The 24,145-nt window shown below is 39.0% G+C and overlaps 2 protein-coding genes across 3 annotated transcripts in view; one reads left to right on the forward strand and one right to left on the reverse strand.

Moving 5' to 3' along the window:
* The window catches only part of LOC133535339 (protein-glutamine gamma-glutamyltransferase E-like), a 31,099-nt gene extending 27,695 nt beyond the window's left edge, over window positions 1–3,404 (forward strand). For both annotated transcript variants that reach the window (XM_061875061.1, XM_061875062.1), the window contains 3 exons: window positions 1,459–1,622; window positions 1,727–1,860; window positions 3,074–3,404. In XM_061875061.1, the coding sequence (XP_061731045.1) occupies window positions 1,459–1,622; window positions 1,727–1,860; window positions 3,074–3,224 (449 nt within the window). In that variant the 3' untranslated portion in view covers window positions 3,225–3,404. The remainder of the gene's footprint in view (window positions 1–1,458; window positions 1,623–1,726; window positions 1,861–3,073) is intronic.
* Window positions 3,405–7,136: 3,732 nt separating this feature from the next.
* LOC133535596 (E3 ubiquitin-protein ligase MARCHF9-like) lies at window positions 7,137–24,145 on the reverse strand. The gene is made up of 4 exons (XM_061875552.1): window positions 23,942–24,145; window positions 18,137–18,292; window positions 9,919–10,111; window positions 7,137–7,664 (listed from the first exon to the last, which is right to left on the reverse strand). The coding sequence occupies exons 1-4, from the start codon at window positions 24,143–24,145 to the stop codon at window positions 7,366–7,368; spliced, it is 852 nt and encodes a 283-aa protein (XP_061731536.1). The 3' UTR covers window positions 7,137–7,365.

Genomic DNA, 24,145 nt, shown 5'->3' on the forward strand with positions numbered 1-24,145 from the left:
CGGCCGTGCCAGCAACTTGAGGGTTGCAGGTTCGATCCCCACTTCCGCCATCTTAGTGCCGTTGTGTCTCTGGGCAAGACACTTTACCAACCTGTTCCCTGTGCCACCCACACTGGTTTAAATGTAAAAATTTGATTTTGGGTTTCACTTTGTAAAGCGCTTTGAGTCACTAGAGAAAAGCGCTATATAAATACAATTTACTTCACACTTCAAATTATATATATAAATAAATGGGTTGTACTTGTATAGCGCTTTTCTACCTTCAAGGTACTCAAAGCGCTTTGACATTACTTTCACATTTACCCATTCACACACACATTCACACACTGATGGAGGGAGCTGCCATGCAAGGCGCTAACCTGCACCCATCAGGAGCAAGGTTAATCAATCAAAATAAACATAATAGGAGGTCTAATGCCACCTAGTCAGATATGGCTGCTTTTTTTCAGGCTTCAAAATGTGCATGACAGCAGGTGTGTGCGTTTGTGTGTAGACATAGACAGTTTTGAAACTACACGTATGTGGATGGAGATTGTTTTAACCCCAAATATGTGTTTTTGAAACTGTTCCGTGCGGACATGGCCTTAAAAACTCTCCCCACACTTATCCATGCTGGGTATACTTAAGCTGCTTGATAGTTCTGATTGATTACAAAAATTAAAGGGCGTTGTCGCGGAAGTAAAAAAGGTAGGAGTCAAACTCTCACAAACTCTTCATGTCCAATTATATTAGACATACATACATACTACGTGTATATATATATATATATATATATATATATATATATATATATATATATATATGTAGGTGTGGGAAAAAATCACAAGACTACTTCATCTCTACAGATCTGTTTCTTGAGGGGTTCCCTCAATCATCAGGAGATATATATATATATATATATATATATGTATATATATATGTATATATATATATATATATAAATATGTATATATATATATAAATATATATATATATATATATATATATATATATATATATATATATATATATATATATATACATACACATGTAGTATGTATGTATGTCTAATATAATTGGACATGAAGAGTATGTGAGAGTTTGACTCCTACCTTTTTTACTTCCGCGACAACGCCCTTTAATTTTTGTAATCAATCAGAACTATCAAGCAGCTTAAATATACCCAGCATGGATAAGTGTGGGGAGAGTTTTTAAGGCCATGTCCGCACGGAACAGTTTCAAAAACACATATTTGGGGTTAAAAAAATCTCCATCCACATACGTGTAGTTTCAAAACTGTCTATGTCTACACACAAACGCACACACCTGCTGTCATGCACATTTTGAAGCCTGAAAAAAAGCAGCCATATCTGACTAGGTGGCATTAGACCTCCTATTATGTTTATTTTGATTGACTTTAAACGTTTGTCAGTCCTCCAGGTGACAAAAGACTAACGTGTCCTTTTCCTTTTCCTGCAGAGCTGTCCATCCCCATCCTGATCCCCTTCCAAAGCTACTACAAGCACATGCACGTGTGTGACAGCTTGAAGGTTTCGGCCATGGTCACAGACATGCGACATCCAGATAAACCCTCCCATGCGGAGGACAATGTGTTGCTGCAGGACCTCCCTGTCCACGTGTCGGTTGGTCTACCCAAACATAACCTCCCAAATTACAACATAAGAGCAGAAAAAACGATGACTCTGTGAAGAAATGCTCCCATAAAGGTTGAACGTCTGTATTCCAGGTTACCGGCTATGTCACACAGCACCAAGAGGCGTCTGCAACAGTGTCTTTCATGAACACCACCACTGTGGCCATGACGGGCATGACGCTGGCTCTGTCTGGAAGTGGTCTCATAAAGGAGGAGATGAACCTGAGGTCTGAACCTTTCGTGTCCCAACTTTTTTGTTTCAATTTGTATATTACAAAAACTGTTTTTGGTCCATTTCTTTTGTCAGTTAGACATTTGGAAAAAGCTCTTGTGATTAATCTGATCAGAAATGTCAATTGTTTCACAATAATGAATACATTTGAAATTTTTACAGTACTTGGACAACCCTGATTTAGCGCCACACAGTGGGCCAAAAAAGTATTTAGTCAGCTGCAGATTGTACAAGTTTTCCCACTTAAAATGATGACAGATGTCTGTAATTTTCATCATAGGTACACTTCAACTGTGAGAGACAGAATGTGAAAAAAAATTCCAGGAATTCACATTGTAGGAATTTTAAATCATTTGTAATTATGGTGGGAAATAAGTATTTGGTCAACCATTCAAAGGTCTCACTGATGGAAGGAGGTTTTGGCTCAAAATCTCACGATACATGGCCCCATTCATTCTTTCCTTAACACGGATCAATCGTCCTGTCCCCTTAGCAGAAAAACAGCCCCAAAGCATGATGTTTCCACCCCCATGCGTCACAGTAGGTGTGGTGTTCTTGGGATGCAACTCTGTATTCTTCCTCCAAACGCGACGAGTTGAGTTTATACCAAAAAGTTCTATTTTGGTTTCATCTGACCACATGACATTCTCCCAATCCTCTGCTGTATCATCCATGTATCCATTTTGTTATAAACTCAACTCGTGTTTGGAGGAAGAAGAATACTGAGTTGAATCCCAAGAACACCACACCTAATGTGAAGCATGGGGGTGGAAACATCATGCTTTGGGGCTGTTTTTCTGCTAAGAGGACAGGACGATTGATCCGTGTTAAGGAAAGAATGAATGGGGCCATGTATCGTGAGATTTTGAGCCAAAACCTCCTTCCATCAGTGAGAGCTTTGAATGGTTGACCAAATACTTATTTTCCACCATAATTTACAAATAAATTCTTTAAAACTCCTACAATGCGAATTCCTGGATTTTTTTTCACATTCTGTCTCTCACAGTTGAAGTGTACCTATCATGAAAATTATAGACATCAGTCATCATTTTAAGAGGGAGAACTTGCACAATCGGTGACTAAATACTTTTTTGCCCCACTGTTATGTTGTGATTGTCTGAGTAATATTCACATAGTAATATTCATAGTGAAGATATGAAGCATGGAATTATCAGATAGAATCTTTAAACCATTACTCTCCCCCTCAGGCTTCCAGATTTGTCTCCCAACCACCGCATCCGCGTCACATTCAGCTTTGTCCCCTACCGGGCTGGAGAGAAGACGCTGGTGGCCGACATTCACTCTTCCATTTTTAAAGATTTCAAGGGCAACTGCACTTTTAATGTTAATCGCTTTTAGATGCTTTTGTATGTGTGTGTGTTTTTTATTCAGCATGTGCTTTGTCTCTAAGAGAGACTTGGGACCTCATTAAGAGTTGCGTGGCTTTCCTACAGCAGGCACAAAACATTGATGCAACATTGATTGTACATGTTCTTAAAAACTGATTTAGAAATACATTAAAAAATAGTTGTAAATTGAGCCAATTTTGATGTCTAACGCTGGATTCACATTGTTGGTTGGGAAATGACCAAATTTCAATGGTCAAATCAACGTCAGAACCCGACATTGATTAAATATCGGCAAAAAGCATGTTGTTTCAACGTTAGGTTTGAGTTGCTCAACGTCAGGACTTAATTCAACACGTATGCTCAAATCCTATGAACTACGTACACAAGTCAAAATTTGGATGTGTGCGCATTTATTTTTTACTTCTCATCCATTCACCCATTTTGTACCGCTTTTCACTTTTGGGGTCGCGGGGAGTGCTGGTGCTTATCTCAGCTGCATTCGGGCGGAGGGCGGTGTACACCCTGGACAAGTCCTCACTTCATCACAGGGCCACAGATTGCCAATCAACCTATCCTCAATCAACTTGAAGTTGCTCTCAGTTGTTGGCGTGGCTTGGCATGCCCAGACTAAAGTTAAAGTTAAAGGTCTACTGAAACCCACTACTACCCACCACGCAGTCTGATAGTTTATATATTAATGATGAAATGTTAACATTGCAACACATGCCAATACGGCCTTTTTAGTTTACTAAATTGCAATTTTAAATTTCCCGCGATTTTCTTGTTGAAAACGTCGCGGAATGATGACGCGTACACGTGATGTCACAGACTGTCAGGAATAATAATAATAATAATAATGGATTAGATTTATATCCCACTTTTCTATTGTTAGATACTCAAATCGCTCACAGAGAAGTTGGAACCCATCATTCATTCACACCTGGTGGTGGTAAGCTACATCTGTAGCCACAGCTGCCCTGGGGTAGACTGACGGAAGCGTGGCTGTCAGTTTGCGCCTACGGCCCCTCCGACCACCACCAATCATTCATTCATCATTCATTCACCAGTGTGAGCGGCACCGGGGGCAAGGTTGAAGTGTCCTGCCCAAGGACACAATGGCAGCAATTTGGATGTCTATAGGTGGGAAGTGAACCTGCAACCCTCAGGTTTCTGGCACGGCCGCTCTACCCACTACACCATGGAAATATTAGCGATGCACCACTCACGGCTAAAAGTCGTCTGCTTTAACAGCATAATTACACAGTATTTTGGACATCTGTGTTGCTGAATCTTTTGCAATTTGTTCATTTAATAATGTAGACTATAAAGAACAATGCTGTTGGTGGAAAGTGGTGGATTTCAGCTGTCTTTAACACCGAAGCAGAGCGGTCAAGCAACATGTTTTCTCTACGTCAACCAGCATGTTTTTGGATCGGGAAATTGTGATATATATCTTACCGGAGATATCAGTGGATTATTTGTCGTCCTGCAGAAGCTGTCAAAAAAGTCAGCTGTGAGCTTGGCTCTTTGGCTTCTCTCTGAGACACTGCGTGTTCACCGCAGCCATCCGACCTCGAGGTATGTCTTTACAATCTTTAAAATCTCACTAAAACCCTATTAAAACAATAAGCAGATATGGGATCTTCCAGAATTATCCTAGTAAATGTGTTTAATTACATCTGAAACGCTCACACTGCCGCCACCCAGAACCATCGCTTTTTTTTTTCTCTATTCTTTCATTATCAATCTTAATTCACGAATCTTTCATCCTCGCTCAAATTAATGGGGAAATTGTCGCTTTCTCGGTCCGAATTGCTCTTACTGCTGGTGGCTCCCATTAAAAACAATGTGAAAATGTGTGGAGCCCTGCAACCAGTGGCGTCACACGCACATACTTCCGGTAAAGGCAGGGCTTTTCTATTAGCGACCAAAAGTTGCGAACTTTATCATCTATGTTCTCTACTAAATCCTTTCAGCAAAAATATGGCAATATCGCGAAATGATCAAGTATGACACATAGAATGGACCTGCTATTCCTGTTTAAATAAGAAAATCTCATTTCAGTAGGCCTTTAATGCGTCATATTTTTAATAACATTTGTGTTATTTTACTTAAGCAGATATATTGCCACCTATTGTCAAATTGACAATAGGTGGCAATATAGGTGACTCCTTGGCCATATTAGCACAATGGCACGTAGACGGCTGCTACAGCAACAACCTTACCTGCGTTCTAAAACGGAGTAATCAAACAAGAACCATTTTTTTTCGTATCCTTTGTGATATGCTGGCGTGTTTACATCTAAAATATTGCGCGATTACAAAATTTCGTCTGCTGGCAACCGAGCGCTTTTGTGGATTTGAACGTACGTCTGTTACTCGTAGGCACGTCACGCAACTACTTGTATGAGGCCCCTGGTATGTGTAGCTGGATTGTAACACGGTGCTTTGGGAGCAAACGGCAGAATATGTCCCGATTTGGCATGCGGTTTGGTTTAAACGTCTTGAACACTGCTAGGTTCAAAGTTAACATGATAATTAAACGTTTAAGCAGCTGTTTGTATTTATTTTGTTGACATCTGCATACGCAGAGAGGCTTGAACTAATAAAATATTTTCTATAAGTCTGTTTGTTGTTTCAACACTTATTCATGCAACCACTGCTTGTCCTCATTCGGGTCATGGATAAGCTGGAGCCTATGCCAGCTGACTTAAAAGCCTACTGAAATGAGATTGTCTTATTTGAACGGGGATAGCAGGTCCATTCTATGTGTCATACTTGATCATTTCGCGATATTGCCATATTTTTGCTGAAAGGATTTAGTAGAGAACATCGACGATAAAGTTTGCAACTTTTGGTGCTGATAAAAAAAAGCCTCGCCTTTACCGGAAGTCGCAGACGATGACATCACAAGGGTGAGGGATCCTCACATCCTCACGTTGTTTTTAATGGGAGCCTCCAGCAGCAAGAGCTATTCGGACCGAGAAAACAATTTCCCCATGAATTTGAACGAGGATGAAAGATTCGTGAATGATATTGATAGCGAAGGACTAGAAAAAAAAAAATAAAGTAAAAAGAAAAAAAGGGCGATTGCATTGGGACAGATTTAGATGTTTTTAGACACATTTACTAGGATAATTCTGGGAAATCCCTTATCTTTGTATTGTGTTGCTAGTGTTTTAGTGAGATTAAATAGTACCTGATAGTCAGAGGGGTGTTTATATTGATGGATGTTTATATTTACATCCAACACAATTTCCCAACTCATATAGAAACGGGGTTTGTACATCCATTGTCATGTCTTTCATCATGATTGTGAACAATAGGTGCATCTCCCAAAAAAGTGCAGTTCCCCTTTAAGGGCTGTATAAATACACTGTAAATAAGTGTAAATGTAATTGTTTTTTAAAGCTTTAAGTCTAGTTATTTAAAATGTAAAATTTGATGGTTTTAAATTCTATTTTATTGTGAAAGTCTAACTTTAGCAGCATATAAATGATGAATAAATGATAAATGGGTTGTACTTGTAAAGCGCTGTTCTACCTTCAAGGTACTCAAAGCGCTTTGACACTACTTCCACATTTACCCATTCACACACACATTCACACACTGATGGAGGGAGCTGCCATGCAAGGTGCTAACCAGTACCCATCAGGAGCAAGGGTGAAGTGTCTTGCTCAGGACACAACGGATGTGACGAGGTTAGTACTAAGTGGGGATTGAACCAGGGACCCTTGGGTTGCACACGGCCACTCTCACACTGCGCCACGTACTTTCCATTGGTACTTTCCAATGGGCAGAGTTTCACTGTTTGGCATTTGAATCACATTAAAGATTACAAATTTAAGCCATATTTCAGGCCATCTGGTCAAAGTAACAGTTTTATTTGGCTTTTCATTGATTTATCCATGAGCACTGGAACTAGCCAAACCATTTCAATCAGTAAAATAATTAACTGAACTTTAATTTTCAACAAAATGCATCCTTTCCTTCATAAAACAATTGCCAATCATTGGTCCTGTCAGCAAAAGAAAAGTTAATAAACAATAAATAATGTTTTAAGAGTTTTCAGACAAAATATTTGCTTCTGTGTGCAAATGTTAACATTTGTAAGGGAAGGGAAAATAATGGTGTTTGTGCTTCAGGTGTAATTTATACAGTGGTTACCCTCATGACCTCGTCATGGTTGGCGTGGTGAAGATTATTAGGCCTTAGCTGGTTGAAGACGTAAGAAACAGAATTGCCCAAGTGTTGTTGTACAGAAGTCCTGACTTGCCGAGTCGCTTCCTGTCCGTCGTCTGTGCCTTCATCGCTGCCTTCCGCCTTTCTGTTAGTGACTGTGTCAACCATGTCTCTGTCTTTTTCGTAATTCAGAACTTTCCAGTGATGGTTGATTGTATGCCAGCGCTTTAAAATTCGGAAAACAGACGGACCTTCATGGATTAGAAGTCCTGTGTATGAAAGGAACAATAATGAGGATCAACCTCGATATTTAGGTCATGTAAACACAAATGGAAAAATGCTTTGAAAAGTCCTAAAATGGGTACATGTATCTCACTTTTTGGTAGTAAGGTGCTTCAATGTATACATGAGGACGAGGGCAATAAGAAATAACACACAAAAATTACAGATTGACTGAAAATTTGTGTTGTCCCAATCTGATAATGATAATAGGTCTGGTATCAGCAAGAGAAACAAGTATAGGATTTTGCTTGTCGGTTTACAAGCAAAATCTCGACTTTAAGTAATGCGATACAAGGATTGTTTACTTGGGCAAAACTGGACAGCCGGTTAACATCTAAATGTTCTCCAAACAGCACCCAAAGTTGGTATGTTCTTCTATTTTAGTAAACTCACATACAAAAGGTAAACATACTACTAGAAGCTCACAGCTACACAACAGCTAAGCGATACCACACAAGCTGGACATATATAAGACAAATGTAAAAATTGTCCTATCTTGAGCAATATTGAAGTCTAAAACAGTACATTTGTCAATACAAGCAAGTATCAAGTAACTACGGTTGCATAGAACTTACACATTCAAAGTATCCAAGGCCGAAGCATATTACAAAGTATCCAGTGTTTGCATCTTTCAACTTGTTGCATCATGATCTTAATTTAATAAATTAAATGATCTTAAAGGGGAACATTATCACCAGACCTATGTAAGCATCAATATACACCTTGATGTTGCAGAAAAAAGACCATGTTTTTTTAACCAATTTCCGAACTCTAAAAGGGTGAATTTGGCGATCTAAACGCCTTTCAATTGTTCGCTGTTCGGTGCGATGACCTTTCACCCGTGACGTTACAACGGGAAGCAATCCGCCATTTTCTCAAACACATTACACACACAAGTCAAATCAGCTGTTATTTTCCTTTTTTTCGACTGTTTTCTGTTCCTTGGAGACATCATGCCTCGTCGGTGTGTTGTCGGAGGGTGTAACAACACGATCAGGGACGGATTCAAGTTGTCTTACGTGGAGTGTGCATCGATTAGCACAGCATGCTAATCGATGCTAACATGGCAGAAATGGCAAGAATGTGGGGATATCCTGTGACACTCAAAGCAGATGCATTTCCAACGATAAAGTCAACGAAATCACAAAGGTGAGGTTTTTTGATGTTATTGACTTATGTGCTATTCAGACATATTTGGTCACCGCATGACTGCCAGCTAATCGATGCTAACATGCTATTTAGGCTAGCTGTACTCACATATATTTGCATCCAGCCTTTCCCTTCACCCACATCTAATGCCAAACAAACACAAACCAATCGACGGATTTAAGTTGCTCCAGTGGTCAAAAGATGCAATCGTTGGTTAGAAGGCGATCGCGAATAGCTTCTACAGCTATTCGCTCAATAGCTTCAGTTTCTTCTTCAATTTCGTTTTCGCTATCCGCCTCCACACTTCAACCATCTGTTTCAATACATGCGTAATCTCTTGAATCGCTTAAGCCGCTGAAATCCGAGTCTGAATCCGAGCTAATGTTGCTATATCTTTTCAGTTTCTTCTTCAATTTCGTTTTCGCTATCTGCTTCCACACTCCAACCATCCGTTTCAATACACGCGTAATCTGTTGAATCGCTTAAACCGCTGAAATCCGAGTCTGAATCTGAGCTAATGTCGCTATATCTTGCTGTTCTATCCGCCATGTTTGTATTGGCGTCACTATGTGACGTCACAGGAAAATGGACGGGTGGATTTACAGATTGCGAAAATCAGGCACTTTAAAAGCCTTTTTTCGGGAAATTCCATGATGGGTAAAAAAAAAATTTTTTAATTCCAAAAATAAAATAAGCCACTTGGAACTGATTTTTATTGGTTTTAACCCTTCTGAAATTGTGATAATGTTCCCCTTTAATTTAACAAATGATTGTGGTCAGTGACTATGTGTCACCAAAAAACAATTGCCACTCCACAACTATTATTTCTACTATGCAACCTAAACATCACGTGTTAGTTCATACCTGCCATTGTTTTGTTTGAGTCATTTTACTTGATCAAGCATTTTCTAATATTCCATTCCTCAAAATAAAAAAGTGTGTATGATTCTTGCTAATATCGTATCGGATCAATGTCGATATTGGACAATAAGTAAAGGCTTCGATTTCGGTATTGTATTGGAATTGTAAAGGTTGTATCGGGACACCCCTAGTGCTGAAAAAAATGAACGACAGTGTTTGTGTTGGTGATACCTGTACAAATCAAGTCCATGAAGCCGTACAAGCCATAGCATATCTGAAATACAAAGTCCTGCCGCTGCCATTTTGCTTCGATACTGACAACAGACCATATGAGCCAGGCCATGCTGGTCAGGAGGAACACAGTGCTCAGGATGATGGCTGAGATCTGCACTTTTTCTATCAAGGACAGCGAGACCGCTTGCCACTGCAGAAAAAGATAGTCACATATAAACACTCTTCCAATAATCATGTACAGTAAATGTCAGTTTAAACACTGATTATTATTTAAAATGTGTTGCCATTCCATTGTAGCTGGTAGATTCTTAAGAAAAATAATTTATATTGAAAAAAAGAAACATAAAAAATGGTGCGTGAAATGAAAACAATGCAGCTTCTTGAGAAAATAATAATATAATTAAAAAAATAAAAATACTTAGAGAAAAAATAACAAGCAGCTTCTTAAGTAAAAAAGAATATATATATATTTTCTGATTACATTAAAAAGGGGGTTGGAAAGAAAAAACGCTAAAACCAAGCCGCTCATTGAGTAAAAATAAATAAAATATAAAGCATCTCATTAGAAAATGTTTTAATTATATTAAAAAGAGGGGGAGAAAAAGTAAACACCAAACACATTCTTAAGGACAAATAAAAATGCAAAACGTTCCATTTAAAAAAAAAATGCAATTACATTTGAAAAAAATAAAAATAAAAAATCCAAGCAGCTTCTCTGCAATATACTCTCGCGTTGCATTGTTTGTGGGAGGCCACACCATCGTTCCACCTGCCTCCCGCAAAGCTTGCGTGCACCGGCAAAAAGAATCCTTAGGTTTAAACGCAGAGCTGTGGATGGTCAGTTTTTTGCTAAAGAGGGTCCTGAACACAGGCTTTGTGCTTGAAATGCCCAAATGATTGAATACAATAATGACTAATGATTAAAAATGTGCATGAAAAATTACATTGTGTACTTAATATATTGGTGCACTCTAAAAATTATTCCTGAATGCTTATTGTGTTGTTGTGTCCAGGAGAAGTCACACTGTACGACTCTTTTCAACTTTTATTTTCTTGTGTTAACAACAGGTTCAATTCCGACACATTTTTTCTTGTGCACAAGTCTTTTTTTCTCTCTCACATAACACTTCTTATTCTCCATCAATAATTTTTCAGGACAGGAATTTTTTACAAACATTTGTGAACTCTGAACATGATGACCGTACAGACTAACACAAGCATGTTGATTAACAATTTTATTTATATGATAGCTCTCTCTTGTCCCATGTCCCAAATGGCCAGATTGGCGTTCAAAACTTTCAGTCAGTCTTCGCAAAGGTATTTTCCTCTGGTTTACAAGTAAAACATCCATCCATCCATCCATTTTCTACCGCTTATTCCCTTTTGGGGTCGCGGGGGGCGCTGGCGCCTATCTCAGCTACAATCTGGCGGAAGGCGGAGTACACCCTGGACAAGTCGCCACCTCATCGCAGGGCCAACACAGACAGACAGACAACATTCACACTCACATTCACACACTAGGGCCAATTTAGTGTTGCCAATCAACCTATCCCCAGGTGCATGTCTTTGGAAGTGGAAGGAAGCCGGAGTACCCGGAGGGAACCCACGCATTCACGGGGAGAACATGCAAACTCCACACAGAAAGATCCCGAGCCTGGATTTGAACCCAGGACTGCAGGACCTTCGTATTGTGAGGCAGACGCACTAACCCCTCTGCTACCGTGAAGCCCAAGTAAAACATCCATTAAAAGTAAAATGATGATTCTGAATTAGTTCCAGTGTAGACCATACTTGCTAACCTTGAGAACTCCGATTTCGAGAGGTAGGGAAGGGGGCGTGGTTGGGGGCGTGGTTAAGAGGGGAGAAGTATATCTACAGCTACAATTCACCAAGTCAAGTATTTCATATATATCCATCCATCCCATCCATTTCTACCGCTTATTCCCTTTGGGGTCGCGGGGGGCGCTGGTGCCTATCTCAGCTACAATCGGGCGGAAGGCGGAGTACACTTTGGACAAGTCGCCACATCATCGCAGAGCATTTCATATTTTCATATATAAAGAAATACTTTACTTTGAGTGAATTGTAGCTATATATATATATATATATATATATATATATATATATATATATATATATATATATATATATATATCTATATATATATAATAAATACTTGAATTCCAGTGTTTATTTATTCACACATACACACACACATAACACTCATCTACTCATCAGGTTGAATTGTCCATCCTTGTTCTATTCTCTGTTACTATTTTTCTAACCATATGCATGTACAGTAGATGGCAATATTGTCCGGTTTAAGGGTGTCACAGCATTGCTATTTACAGCTGATGAACTGCTTTAAGGTAGATGAAAATGTGACTACTGCAGTTGTCTGTCACTATTTTTCTAACCATATGCATGTAGAGTAGATGGCAGTATTGTCCTGTTTAAGAGTGTCACAACATTGCTATTTACGGCTGACGAACTACTTTACGGTAGACGAAAACGTGACTGCTGTTGTTGTGTGTTGTTACCGCGCTGGGAGGACGTTAATAAAACTGCCTAACAATAAACCCACATAAGAAACCAAGAAATCGCCCTCGATCATTCCAAAGTTATAATGTCATTGGGCAGACACGCTCTTTATATTGTGGAAAAGCGGACGTGAAAACAGGCTGTCCTCACTCAGGTCCGCATGGAGCTGGAGCGGTTGTGGCCTCCAGCTCCGCCTGAATTTCGGGAGATTTTCGGGAGAAAACTTGTCCCGGGAGGTTTTTGGGAGAGGCACTGAATTTTGGGAGTCTCCCGGAAAATCCGGGAGGGTTGGCAAGTATGGTCCAGACATAGATGTCAATTTTGTGGTTGTCGTCTATCGTTACTCTTTACAAAGAAAAACACTATCTAATCAACGACAGCTGCAATTACTCCTTCTGGAGACACTGCCCCTTGGTGTTTTGGAAGAGAATTACAAGTCTGGCGCCAACCCCCACAGAAGAACTATAAATCAAAATGTGCACTTCCAGTGGGAATGTCTTGAATGTCAAGGGTAGAGTGTGGATGTTGAAAACGGTTCAAATGGGATGAGAAATGTGGGCTGTACAGTCGATTGTATAGTTCCCATTCATTGTCAATAGAGAGAAATTTACCGGAAAACCGTAAATTTTGGGAAAGGGAAAACTTGTTTTGCGTACGATATATGGGAAGATTAGTGTAGGTGGATGGTTGAAATATCTGAATTGGGTTTAAAAAATGCAAAAAATTTTGTAGATAAAATTAAAATTGTAGAACTATGAATATGTACATTCATCTGAATGGGAATTTCCCGGAAATTTGGGAATTTTGTGAAAACCAGGAATGCTTTTAAAATATTGATACCAACACAATCGTCCTAGATTATATAAATGGGTTGGCGTTAAGAATTTTTCGAATTGGTTGAAAAATGTTGTAACAGTTTGAATTGAAGTGGGTATTTCAGAATTCCTGGAATTTGTACAAGAAAAATTTTACTTTTCTTGTCCCAACTAATAGACATTTTTAAGGTGGAATTGTCAAAAATGTTTAAAAAATTTGTACTGTAAACTTTCCAGATAGAGGTTAAAATTGGGCTTTGGGCAAACAGGGAATTTTCTAAATTCCTGGAATCGTTTGAACTTGGAAAATGGTAGTTTAATGGTAGTCCAGGGTGAGATGTGGGGATGGTGAACCGATTGAAAAATGTGGGTATTGTGTAAGTACAAAATAATGACCCGTTAATTTTCAATGTGCAAAGTGTCCCAGCAAACCAAGGAATTCTGGGTAATCTGGGAAAAAATGTTTTTCCTTTTTGGGGGGAGCTCACAATTCCCGACCGATTGAGCCAAATGTCTTGATACTTGAATGGTTCCGATCGGATGAAAACTGGGATGTGGAGCGTGCCACAAAGTTTTTGGGCTGAATAAAACTTGACAAACACAGCTCATTAGTAATAAAATTTAGGCATTAATAACTGTTAGGACTCACTAAAAGCACATTTAAATGGTGTATATTCCAGAATTAAAAATTGTATATATTGACTGCACTTGAGTTACGGTAGTTAGAATTTTGCTTCCTAGTTTCAATAAATCCGATTCTTGATTCTTGTAGGAACAACTGAGAGATTTTACATTTTAATTACTATAGTTTGAGTAAAGAAAAATTTAAAAAAATAATCAACCATTAATAAAGACAGTTATAGCACTTAAGGTGAACTGAATCAAAGTGGCCCTGTACTTACTTAATTGTGAGTACTGAATTTCCATTTGTTTAACCGTTCCAGACCCAATCAAGTAAAATAGTATTCAGACATCCTTTCTATTTTGGTCACACATATAAAAGTCACACTTTATTTCAAGGCTTTTTTTAGATAAAGTAGCTAATAGGATTTTACAACATAGATTTTGGACAATACATTTCCAGCATGTCATGGTATCTTTTTGTTGAAAATGATAGTTCTTTAATTAATTCACAAAAGAAAGCTATCAATTAGGCATTTCCTGTTTTATTGTGTTGCACCACCCTTTGTGTGTGCAATGTGGCTTTTTAATTCCTGTTCTTTTGTTGGAATGCGCTTCCCAACACACCTGTCACTTGTCTCTTCAGGAAGCCTCATCCGCGTTTCAATCAGTTGGCCGCCTTTTCCATCAACCTGGACCTCATTACCTATCTTTAAGGGGAACTGCATTTTTTTTTTATTGTGCCTATCATTCACAATTCTTATGTGCAATAAAAACATGTTTTTTTTGTTCTGCATATTAACAATAGTAACTAAACGCAAGCAAAAGCCCGCTTACAATGGAGCCTATGAGAGTCGCTCCATTCTGCATATAGAGCGCTTAAAAAAATAGCCGAACATTTTTTACATATTATATCCACGCTGTAAGTGCATTACATATGTAATATACATGCTGCAAGTATGTGTCATGTAGTGGCAGACAGATTCATAACGATATGTAATATTTATGTATTTTGCTCATTTTAAGCATACGTCGGCGCATTAATTGAAAAAACGCATTACGACTTTCCCTTTTTAATTCGACAAGATCACTGAATATTACTCACTGCAAACATCATGAGGGCCAACAATCATAATAAAACATCACTTACTGTACAATGTCTGCCCTCACTGGGATGCCAACTGTTAGGGTGTTGATAGATTTCCGTTTAGATGAAGAATGACTCATAATACTTACGAAGAAAAAAGGGGCGAAGCGTGTTTCTCGCCATTTCTGGGTATAGGTTGGCTGTCAAAGTGTGCCAACGTCTCAGTTTATGTCCACATCATTTTACTGTCCAGGTGAGAGACATGAGTTATAATCTAGAATTAACTTTCACGAGCTCTAAGGCAGCTCACCAGCTGATGATGTCAATACAGCAGCATAAAGAAGTTGTCTCTCTGATTAATGCGCCGCTAAATGTACATCCTTAACGTTAGCGCTCCTAATACTAATATCGCTCATTCTTACTTATTATTCAGGTAACAAAATGTAAATGCAGAATTGTTGGCACTTTTTGGATGATTACTTATTGAGTTTTATGGTCGGAATAGACGCAATCTCCTTTTAGCTCCATTGTAATCAGACTTTTATTTACGTTCGTTTACAAGTTAGACACATGTGTTCTTCTTTCTCTTTAGGATTGTGAATTAAAGGCACAATTACAAGAAAGGGCAATTCCCCTTTAACTATAATCAATTATTACTTATTTTAACCATAACCAGTCATTTTAACCATAACCAATACTTTTTTTACCACAACCATCCATTACTTACTTACCATAACCAATAATTATTTTAACGATAACCAATCATTACTTATTTTGACCATAACCAATTATTTTAACCATACTCAGTCAATACCTATTTTAACCAATACCAATCATTACTTATTTTAACCATGCTCAATCATTATTTATCTTAACCATAACCAATCATTATTACCATAACAAATAATTACTTATTTTAATTATAATCAGCACTTTAAAGTCCGAGTCCATGGTTCTCACCCGAGAAAGGGTGGAGTTCCATCTCCTAGTTGAGTCTTGCCCCATGTGGAGGAGTTCAAGTACATCGGAGTCTTGTTCACGAGTGAGGGAAGAGTGGATCGTGAGATCGACAGGCGGATTGGTGCGCCATCTTCAGTAATGCGGACGCTGTATCGATCCGTTGTGGTGAAGAAGGAGATGAGCCGGAAGGCAAAGCTCTCAATTTACCGGTCGATCTATACTCATGAGTTTTGGGTTATGACCGAAAGGAATAGATCACGGGTACAAGCTGCCAAAATCAGTTTCCTCCACCGGGTGGCAGGGCTCCTCCCTTAGAGATAGGGTGAAGGGCTCCGTCATCCGGGGGGAGCTCAAAATAAAGCCAGGAGCCAGATGAGGTGGTTCGGGCATCTGGTTAGGATGCCACCCAAACGCCTCGGGAGGTGTTTAGGGCACGTCTGACCGGAAGGAGGCCACGGGGAAGACCCAGGACACGTTGGGAAGACTGTCTCCCGGCTGGCCTGAGAATGCCTCGGTATACCCCGGGAAGAGCTGGACAAGGTGGCTGGGGAGAGGGAAGTCTGGGCTTCTCTATTTAGGCTGCTGCCCCCGCGACCCAACCTCGGATAAGCGGAAGAAAATGGATTGCTGGAACCATAATCATCCATCCATCCATCCATTTCCTACCGCTTATTCCCTTCGGGGCCGCGTGGGGCGCTGGTGCCTATCTCAGCTACAATCGGGCGGATGGCGGTGTACACCCTGGACAAGTCGCCACCTCATCACAGGGCCAACACAGATAGACAGACAATATTCACACTCACATTCACACACTAGGGACCATTTAGTTTTGCCAATCAACCTATCCCCAGGTGCATGTCTTTCCTGGGGAACCATATTCAATCATTACTTATTTTAACCATAACCAATCATGATGTTAACCATAACCAGTCATTACTTATTTTTACCATAAACAATCATTATTTTTACCATGATCAATCATTATTTTTTTACCATAACCAAGCATTACTTGGTTGTTAACCATAACCAGTCATTACTTATTTTTACCATAAACAATCATTATTTTTTTTTACCATAACCAAGCATTACTTATTTCAACCACGATTAACCATTATTTTAACCATAACCAATCATTTTTAGCCATAACCAATCCTTCCTAATTTAATCACAATCAATCAATACTTATTTTAACGATAACCAAACATTTTACCAAAATCATTACTTATTTTAACCATAACCATCATTACTTATTTTAAGACCAATGTCTTGAAAAAATATATCACTCTTGAATTAACATTGTAGTTAATACTATGATTAATGTTAATTAAAAATTAAACATGAGATATAAATAATAATAGAAGTACAATTGTTTGTATATATTGTATATATAATTAGTGCAAAGGTCTATATGTACACAGGGATATTTCACATGCCTGTACTGTGTATAAAATTGAACTACGTTCATGTTGTTTATAATGTTTATAATGTGTATTTATAATAAGTTGTGCAAAGGACTTTTTATAACTTTCGGAAGTTTATTTTGTACTTGAAATTGTTTATAGGGTTCGGCGCAATAAGTGTTTAACTTCAGCCTAAACCCTTTCGGTCTGTAACATTTTTTATTTTCAATCTATGAATGTACAACTGTTTTTTTGCTTTGTTGACCATTGACCGAAGAACAATAAACTAAACTAAACTAAACTAACCAAAACCAATTATTTTAACCATAGTCAATCATAATCAATCATTACTTGGTTTAACCAAAATCTATAATGACTTACTTTCTATAATCAAGTTTTGCTGTATCATATTGCTAAAGTTGTTATGGCTTCTAATGAGCTGTGTTCATTTTAGATAAGGACCACATGCAGGGCCACCTTAATCCACAGGCTTTCCTGGGCTGAGAAACATGGGCCTTCACCCAATCAGGGGTCCCCGATTTTGATGGCGGAATGCTTGGACTGCTGTTCATGGCTGTCAATCACAGACTGCTCTGCTTCGTGTAGCGATTGTGTACTGTCTCTCGGCTGTGTTGTTTTTTCCTACTTTTCAGAGTGGAGGTGCGAACCCAGACAACCGGTGTAAGAGGGGGTGATCTGACTACTGAGTTAAAAGCACAAGCAATCTCCTAGACCCAATCTAGTAGGTTGTTTTTTTTTAGCAAACGTAAAATGTGGAGATGTCTTTGTACCTGCAGAGGGTTCTTGGTGTAAAGAGAACGGACCCTGTACTTGAAGTAGCAGAGCTCACAGTTCCAGGAGCCTTTTTCACTGATCCAGCGGATAAGGCAAGCTTGGTGAGTGAAGCGCACTGAGCCGGCGCAGCGGCAGGGGCTTAGTAGTTCTCCCTGCAGGACACAAAAAGTATAAGTACATGTTTATTTCCTCTTTACCCCCGTTCCAACATAGACCACCTCTGAAAAGTAAAAAAAATAACGCTAAAAAATGGCTCTTCTGCAGAGACTCCTCACACCCCCACCAAGGACTTTTTTCACTGCTAGAACAGGGGTCACCAACCTTTTTGAAACCAAGAGCTACTTCTTGGGTACTAAATCATGCGAAAAGCTACCAGTTTGATACACACTTGATTAAATTGCCAGAAATAGCCAATTTGCTCAAATTACCTTTAATAAATATATATATATATATATATATATATATATATATATATATATATATATATATGTATATATATATGTATGTATATGTATATAAAATATATATATATATATACATATATTTAAAATGGGTATTTCTGTCTGTCATTCCGTCGTACATTTTTTTTCCTTCTACGGAATGTTTTTTATGGAGAATAAATGATGAAAAAAACACTTAATTGAACGGTTTAAAAGAGGAGAAAACAGGAAAAAAAATGAAAATTAAACTTTGAAACATAGTTTACCTTCAATTTCGACTCTTTAAAATTCAACCGGAAAAAAAAGAAGAGAAAAAGTAGCTAATTCGAATCTTTTTGAAAAAATTTAAAAAAGAGTTAATGGAACATCATTAGTATTTTTTCCTGATTAAAATTAATTTTAGATTTTTGATGACATGTTTTAAACAGGTTAAAATCCAGTCTGCATTTTGTCAGAATACATAACAAATTGGACAAAGCTGTATTTCTAACAAAGACAAATAATTATTTCTTCTAGATTTTGAACAAAAGTTTTAAAATAAATTGCCAGAAATAACCAATTTGCTCAAATTACCTTTAATAAATATATATATATATATATATATATATATATATATATATATATATATATATATATATATATATATATATATATATATATGTATATATATGTATGTATATATATATATATATATATATATATATATATATATATATATATATATATGTATATATATATGTATGTATATGTATATAAAATATATATATATATATATTTAAAATGGGTATTTCTGTCTGTCATTCCGTCGTACATTTTTTTTCCTTCTACGGAATGTTTTTTATAGAGAATAAATGATGAAAAAAACACTTAATTGAACGGTTTAAAAGAGGAGAAAACAGGAAAAAAAATGAAAATTAAACTTTGAAACATAGTTTACCTTCAATTTCGACTCTTTAAAATTCAACCGGAAAAAAAAGAAGAGAAAAAGTAGCTAATTCGAATCTTTTTGAAAAAATTTTAAAAAGAGTTTATGGAACATCATTAGTATTTTTTCCTGATTAAAATTAATTTTAGATTTTTGATGACATGTTTTAAACAGGTTAAAATCCAGTCTGCATTTTGTCAGAATACATAACAAATTGGACAAAGCTGTATTTCTAACAAAGACAAATAATTATTTCTTCTAGATTTTGAACAAAAGTTTTAAAATAAATTGCCAGAAATAACCAATTTGCTCAATTTACTTTTAATAAATAAATAAATTATATGTATATATATATATATATATATATATATATATATATATATATATATATATATATATATATATATATATATATATATATATATATATATATATATATATATATATATATAAAATAGGTATGTCTGTCTGTCATTCCGTCGTACATTTTTTTTCCTTTTACGGAAGGTTTTTGTAGAGAATGAATGATGAAAAAACAATTGTACGTTTTAAAAGAGAAAACAGGAAAAAAATGAAAATTTAATTTTGAAACATAGTTTATCTTCAATTTCGACTCTTTAAAATTCAACCAAAAAAAGAAGAGAAAAAGTAGCTAATTTTAATCTTTTTTTTTTTAATTTAACCAAAAAAAAGAAGAGAAAAAGTAGCTAATTTGAATCTTTTTGAAAAAAATTTAAAAAGAGTTTAAGGAACATCATTAGTACAGGACTTCCCGAGGGACACGGTCGAATGCCTTCTCCAAGTCCACAAAGCACATGTAGACTGGTTGGGCAAACTCCCATGCACCCTCAAGAACCCTGCCGAGAGTATAGAGCTGGTCCACAGTTCCACGACCAGGACGAAAACCACACTGTTCCTCCTGAATCCGAGGTTCGACTATCCGGCGTAGCCTCCTCTCCAGTACACCTGAATAAACCTTACCGGGAAGGCTGAGGAGTGTGATCCCACGATAGTTGGAACACACCCTCCGGTCCCCCTTCTTAAAGAGAGGAACCACCTCCCCGGTCTGCCAATCCAGAGGTACCGCCCCCGATGTCCACGCGATGCTGCAAAGTCTTGTCAACCAAGACAGCCCCACAGCATCCAGAGCCTTAAGGAACTCCGGGCGGATCTCGTCCACCCCTGGGGCCTTGCCACCGAGGAGCTTTTTAACTACCTCAGCGACCTCAGCCCCAGAAATAGGAGAGTCCACCACAGATTCCCCAGGCACTCTGCTTCCTCGTAGGAAGACGTGTTGGTGGGATTGAGGAGGTCTTCGAAGTATTCCTTCCACCTACCCACAACATCCGCAATTGAGGTCAGCAGAACACCATCCGCACCATACACGGTGTTGATAGTGCACTGCTTCCCCTTCCTGAGGCGGCGGACGGTGGTCCAGAATCGCTTCGAAGCCGTCCGGAAGTCGTTTTCCATGGCTTAACCGAACTCCTCCCATGTCCGAGTTTTTGCCTCCGCGACCGCTGAAGCTGTACACCGCTTTGCCTGTCGGTTCCTGTCCACTGCCTTTCGGAGTCCTATGAGCCAAAAGGACCCGATAGGACTCCTTCTTCAGCTTGACGATCCCTCACCGCTGGTGTCCACCAATGGGTTTTAGGATTGCCGCCCCGACAGGCACCAACTACCTTGCGGCCACGGCTCCGATCTGCCGCCTCGATAATAGAGGTGCGGAACATGGTCCACTCGGACTCAATGTCCAGCACCTCCCTCGTGACATGTTCAAAGTTCTCCCGGAGGTGGCAATTGAAACTTTGTCTGACAGGAGACTCTGCCAGACGTTCCCAGCAGACCCTCACAATGCGTTTGGGCCTCCCAGGTCTGTCCGGCATCCTCCCCCACCATCGCAGCCAACTCACCACCAGGTGGTGATCGGTAGAAAGCTCCGCCCCTCTCTTCACCCGAGTGTCCAAAACATAAGGCCGCAAATCCGATGACACAACTAAAAAGTTGATCATGGAACTGCGGCCTAAGGTGTCCTGGTGCCAAGTGCACATATGGACACCCTTATGTTTGAACATGGTGTTTGTTATGGACAAACTGTGACGAGCACAAAAGTCCAATAACAAAACACCACTCGGGTTCAGATCCGGGCGGCCATTCTTCCCAATCACGCCTCTCCAGGTTTCACTGTCGTTGCCAACGTGAGCGTTGAAGTCTCCCAGTAGGACAAGGGAATCACCCGGGGGAGCACTTTCCAGTACTCCCTCGAGTGTTCCCAAAAAGGGTGGGTACTCTGAACTGCTGTTTGGTGCATAAGCACAAACAACAGTCAGGACCCGTCCCCCCACCCGAAGGCGGAGGGAGGCTACCCTTTCGTCCACCGGGTTGAACTCCAAGGTACAGGCTTTGAGACGGGGAGAAACAAGAATTGCCACCCCAGCCCGTCGCCTCTCACTGCCGGCAACGCCAGAGTGGAAGAGGGTCCAATCCCTCTCGAGAGAAGTGGTTCCAGAGCCCTTGCTGTGCGTCGAAGTGAGTCCGACTATATCCAGCCGGATAGGAAACATATCCTAGTTAAATTAAGCAACATCATGTTTTCTTGCTGGAAAATATGATTTGATTTGTGTCGGTCAAAATTTAACTGGTAATCAGAGATATGGTTTAGTTTGCAAAGCAGCTATGTGTTGCATTTAAACTCTTCGTGCAAACAACGTAGATGATGCCATTCATTGGTGCTTTCATTGGCTCCTTTGCACAAATCAGTAGGGGAACAAAAATCCAAAACATAAAGCTTTTGTTCGGTGAACAATATCGGCACAAACAGGACACTAAAGACAGAGGAGGGTTTTCAAGCTCTGGTTCCTCCTTGGCAATATCACAAGCCATGACTCATATTTGGTTTACAGAGTTGGAGGTCTGGTACCTCCAACGCTCACACAGAACCAATGATTCCATATTGAAAAATCTGATTATGAACTCATGTAGTAGTATTTAGAAATGTCCAGAAAGTGTCTTTATGTCAAAGAACATCTTGTAAATGTGCTTAGGTGATGTACAAACAACTCATATTGAATGTATTCTTTTTTTAACCTATGATGTGCTGGTCATCATAAAGGGAAGCCATTCATTGTCTGAGTTTAAAGGCCTACTGAAATTAGATGTTCTTATTCAAACGGGGATAGCAGGTCCATTCTATGTGTCATACTTGATCATTTCGCAATATTGTCATATTTTTGCTGAAAGGAATTAGTAGATAACATCGACGATAAAGTTCGCAACTTTTGGTCGCTAATAAAAAAGCCTTGCCTGTACCGGAAGTAGCAGACGATGTGCGCGTGACGGTCACTGGTTGTAGAGCTCCTCACATCCTCACATCGTTTAGAATCATGGACATCAGCAGCTAGAGCGATTCGGACCGAGAAAGCGACAATTTCCCCATTAACTTGAGCAAGGATGAAAGATTTGTGGTTGATGAGAGTGAAGGACTAGAAAACAAATAAAATAAAAAATAAAAGGCGAGGGCAGTGGGAGCGATTCAGATGTTATGAGACACATTTACTAGGATCATTCTGGAAAATCCCTTATCTGCTTGTGTTACTAGTGTTTTAGTGAGATTATATAGTACCTAAGAGTCGGAGGTGTGTGGCCACGGGTGTGGTGAGCGCCAGTGTCTCTGAGGGAAGCCACGCAGCTGCAGGACGCAAGCTCCGCTCATGTCTACGGTAAGAGCCGATTTATTACAATTTTCTCACCGAAATCTGCCGGTTGACATGTGGTCGGGATCCATGTTCGCTTGACCGCTCTGTTCCATAGATAAGCTTCATCTTCAGGAATTTTAAACAAGGAAACACCGGCTGTGTTAGTGTTGTTAAAGGCAGCTGCAATACACCGCTTCCCACATCCATCTTTCTACTTTGACTTCTCCATTATTAATTGAACAAACTGCAAAAGATTCAGCAACACAGATGTCCAGAATACTGTGTAATTATGCGATTAAAGCGGACTACTTATAGCTTGGATCGGGCTGGAAAAAAATATCTGCTACAACCGGTGATGTTTTCCACAGGATATTTAAAATTGCAATTTAGTAAACCCTAAAGGCCGTATTGGCATGTGTTGCAATGTTAATATTTCATCATTGATATATAAACTATCAGACTGCATGGTAGTAGTAGTGGGTTTCAGTAGGCCTTTAAGAGAATATTTGACTGTCTAGCATTCATATGAAGGTTTCACAACTCTACCATGCACACTATTTTGGTGGATAGTACATCTATATTACTTTAGATATTATTCACATTTCTGCTAATTATTTCAACAATTATTGTTAGTTGTTCAATATAATACCATTCACTTTTCAACAAGGCCCTTATACTTAATGTTTAATTTTATGTCACAAAAAGCCCCCAGGCCGCACTTTTTAGACACCTGTGACGTACCTTCTCGGATCCCTGGAAGCAGATTCGGCATTGCGGGCTGCGTAGTCCACTGTCTGAGAGACTCTGCAGGGAGTCGAGGCAAAGTCCATCCTGTTTGCCTTCTCTGTCGATAGATGCCAAGCTGCGTGGTGGTGGAGCTCCCTCGTTAACCTCTTCCTCCCCTTGATGAGACCAGGTGACACAGCCGCTGACGAGACCCCCCAT

This window comes from Nerophis ophidion, linkage group LG16, assembly GCF_033978795.1.
Source record: "Nerophis ophidion isolate RoL-2023_Sa linkage group LG16, RoL_Noph_v1.0, whole genome shotgun sequence".
Classification (NCBI taxonomy): domain Eukaryota; kingdom Metazoa; phylum Chordata; class Actinopteri; order Syngnathiformes; family Syngnathidae; genus Nerophis; species Nerophis ophidion.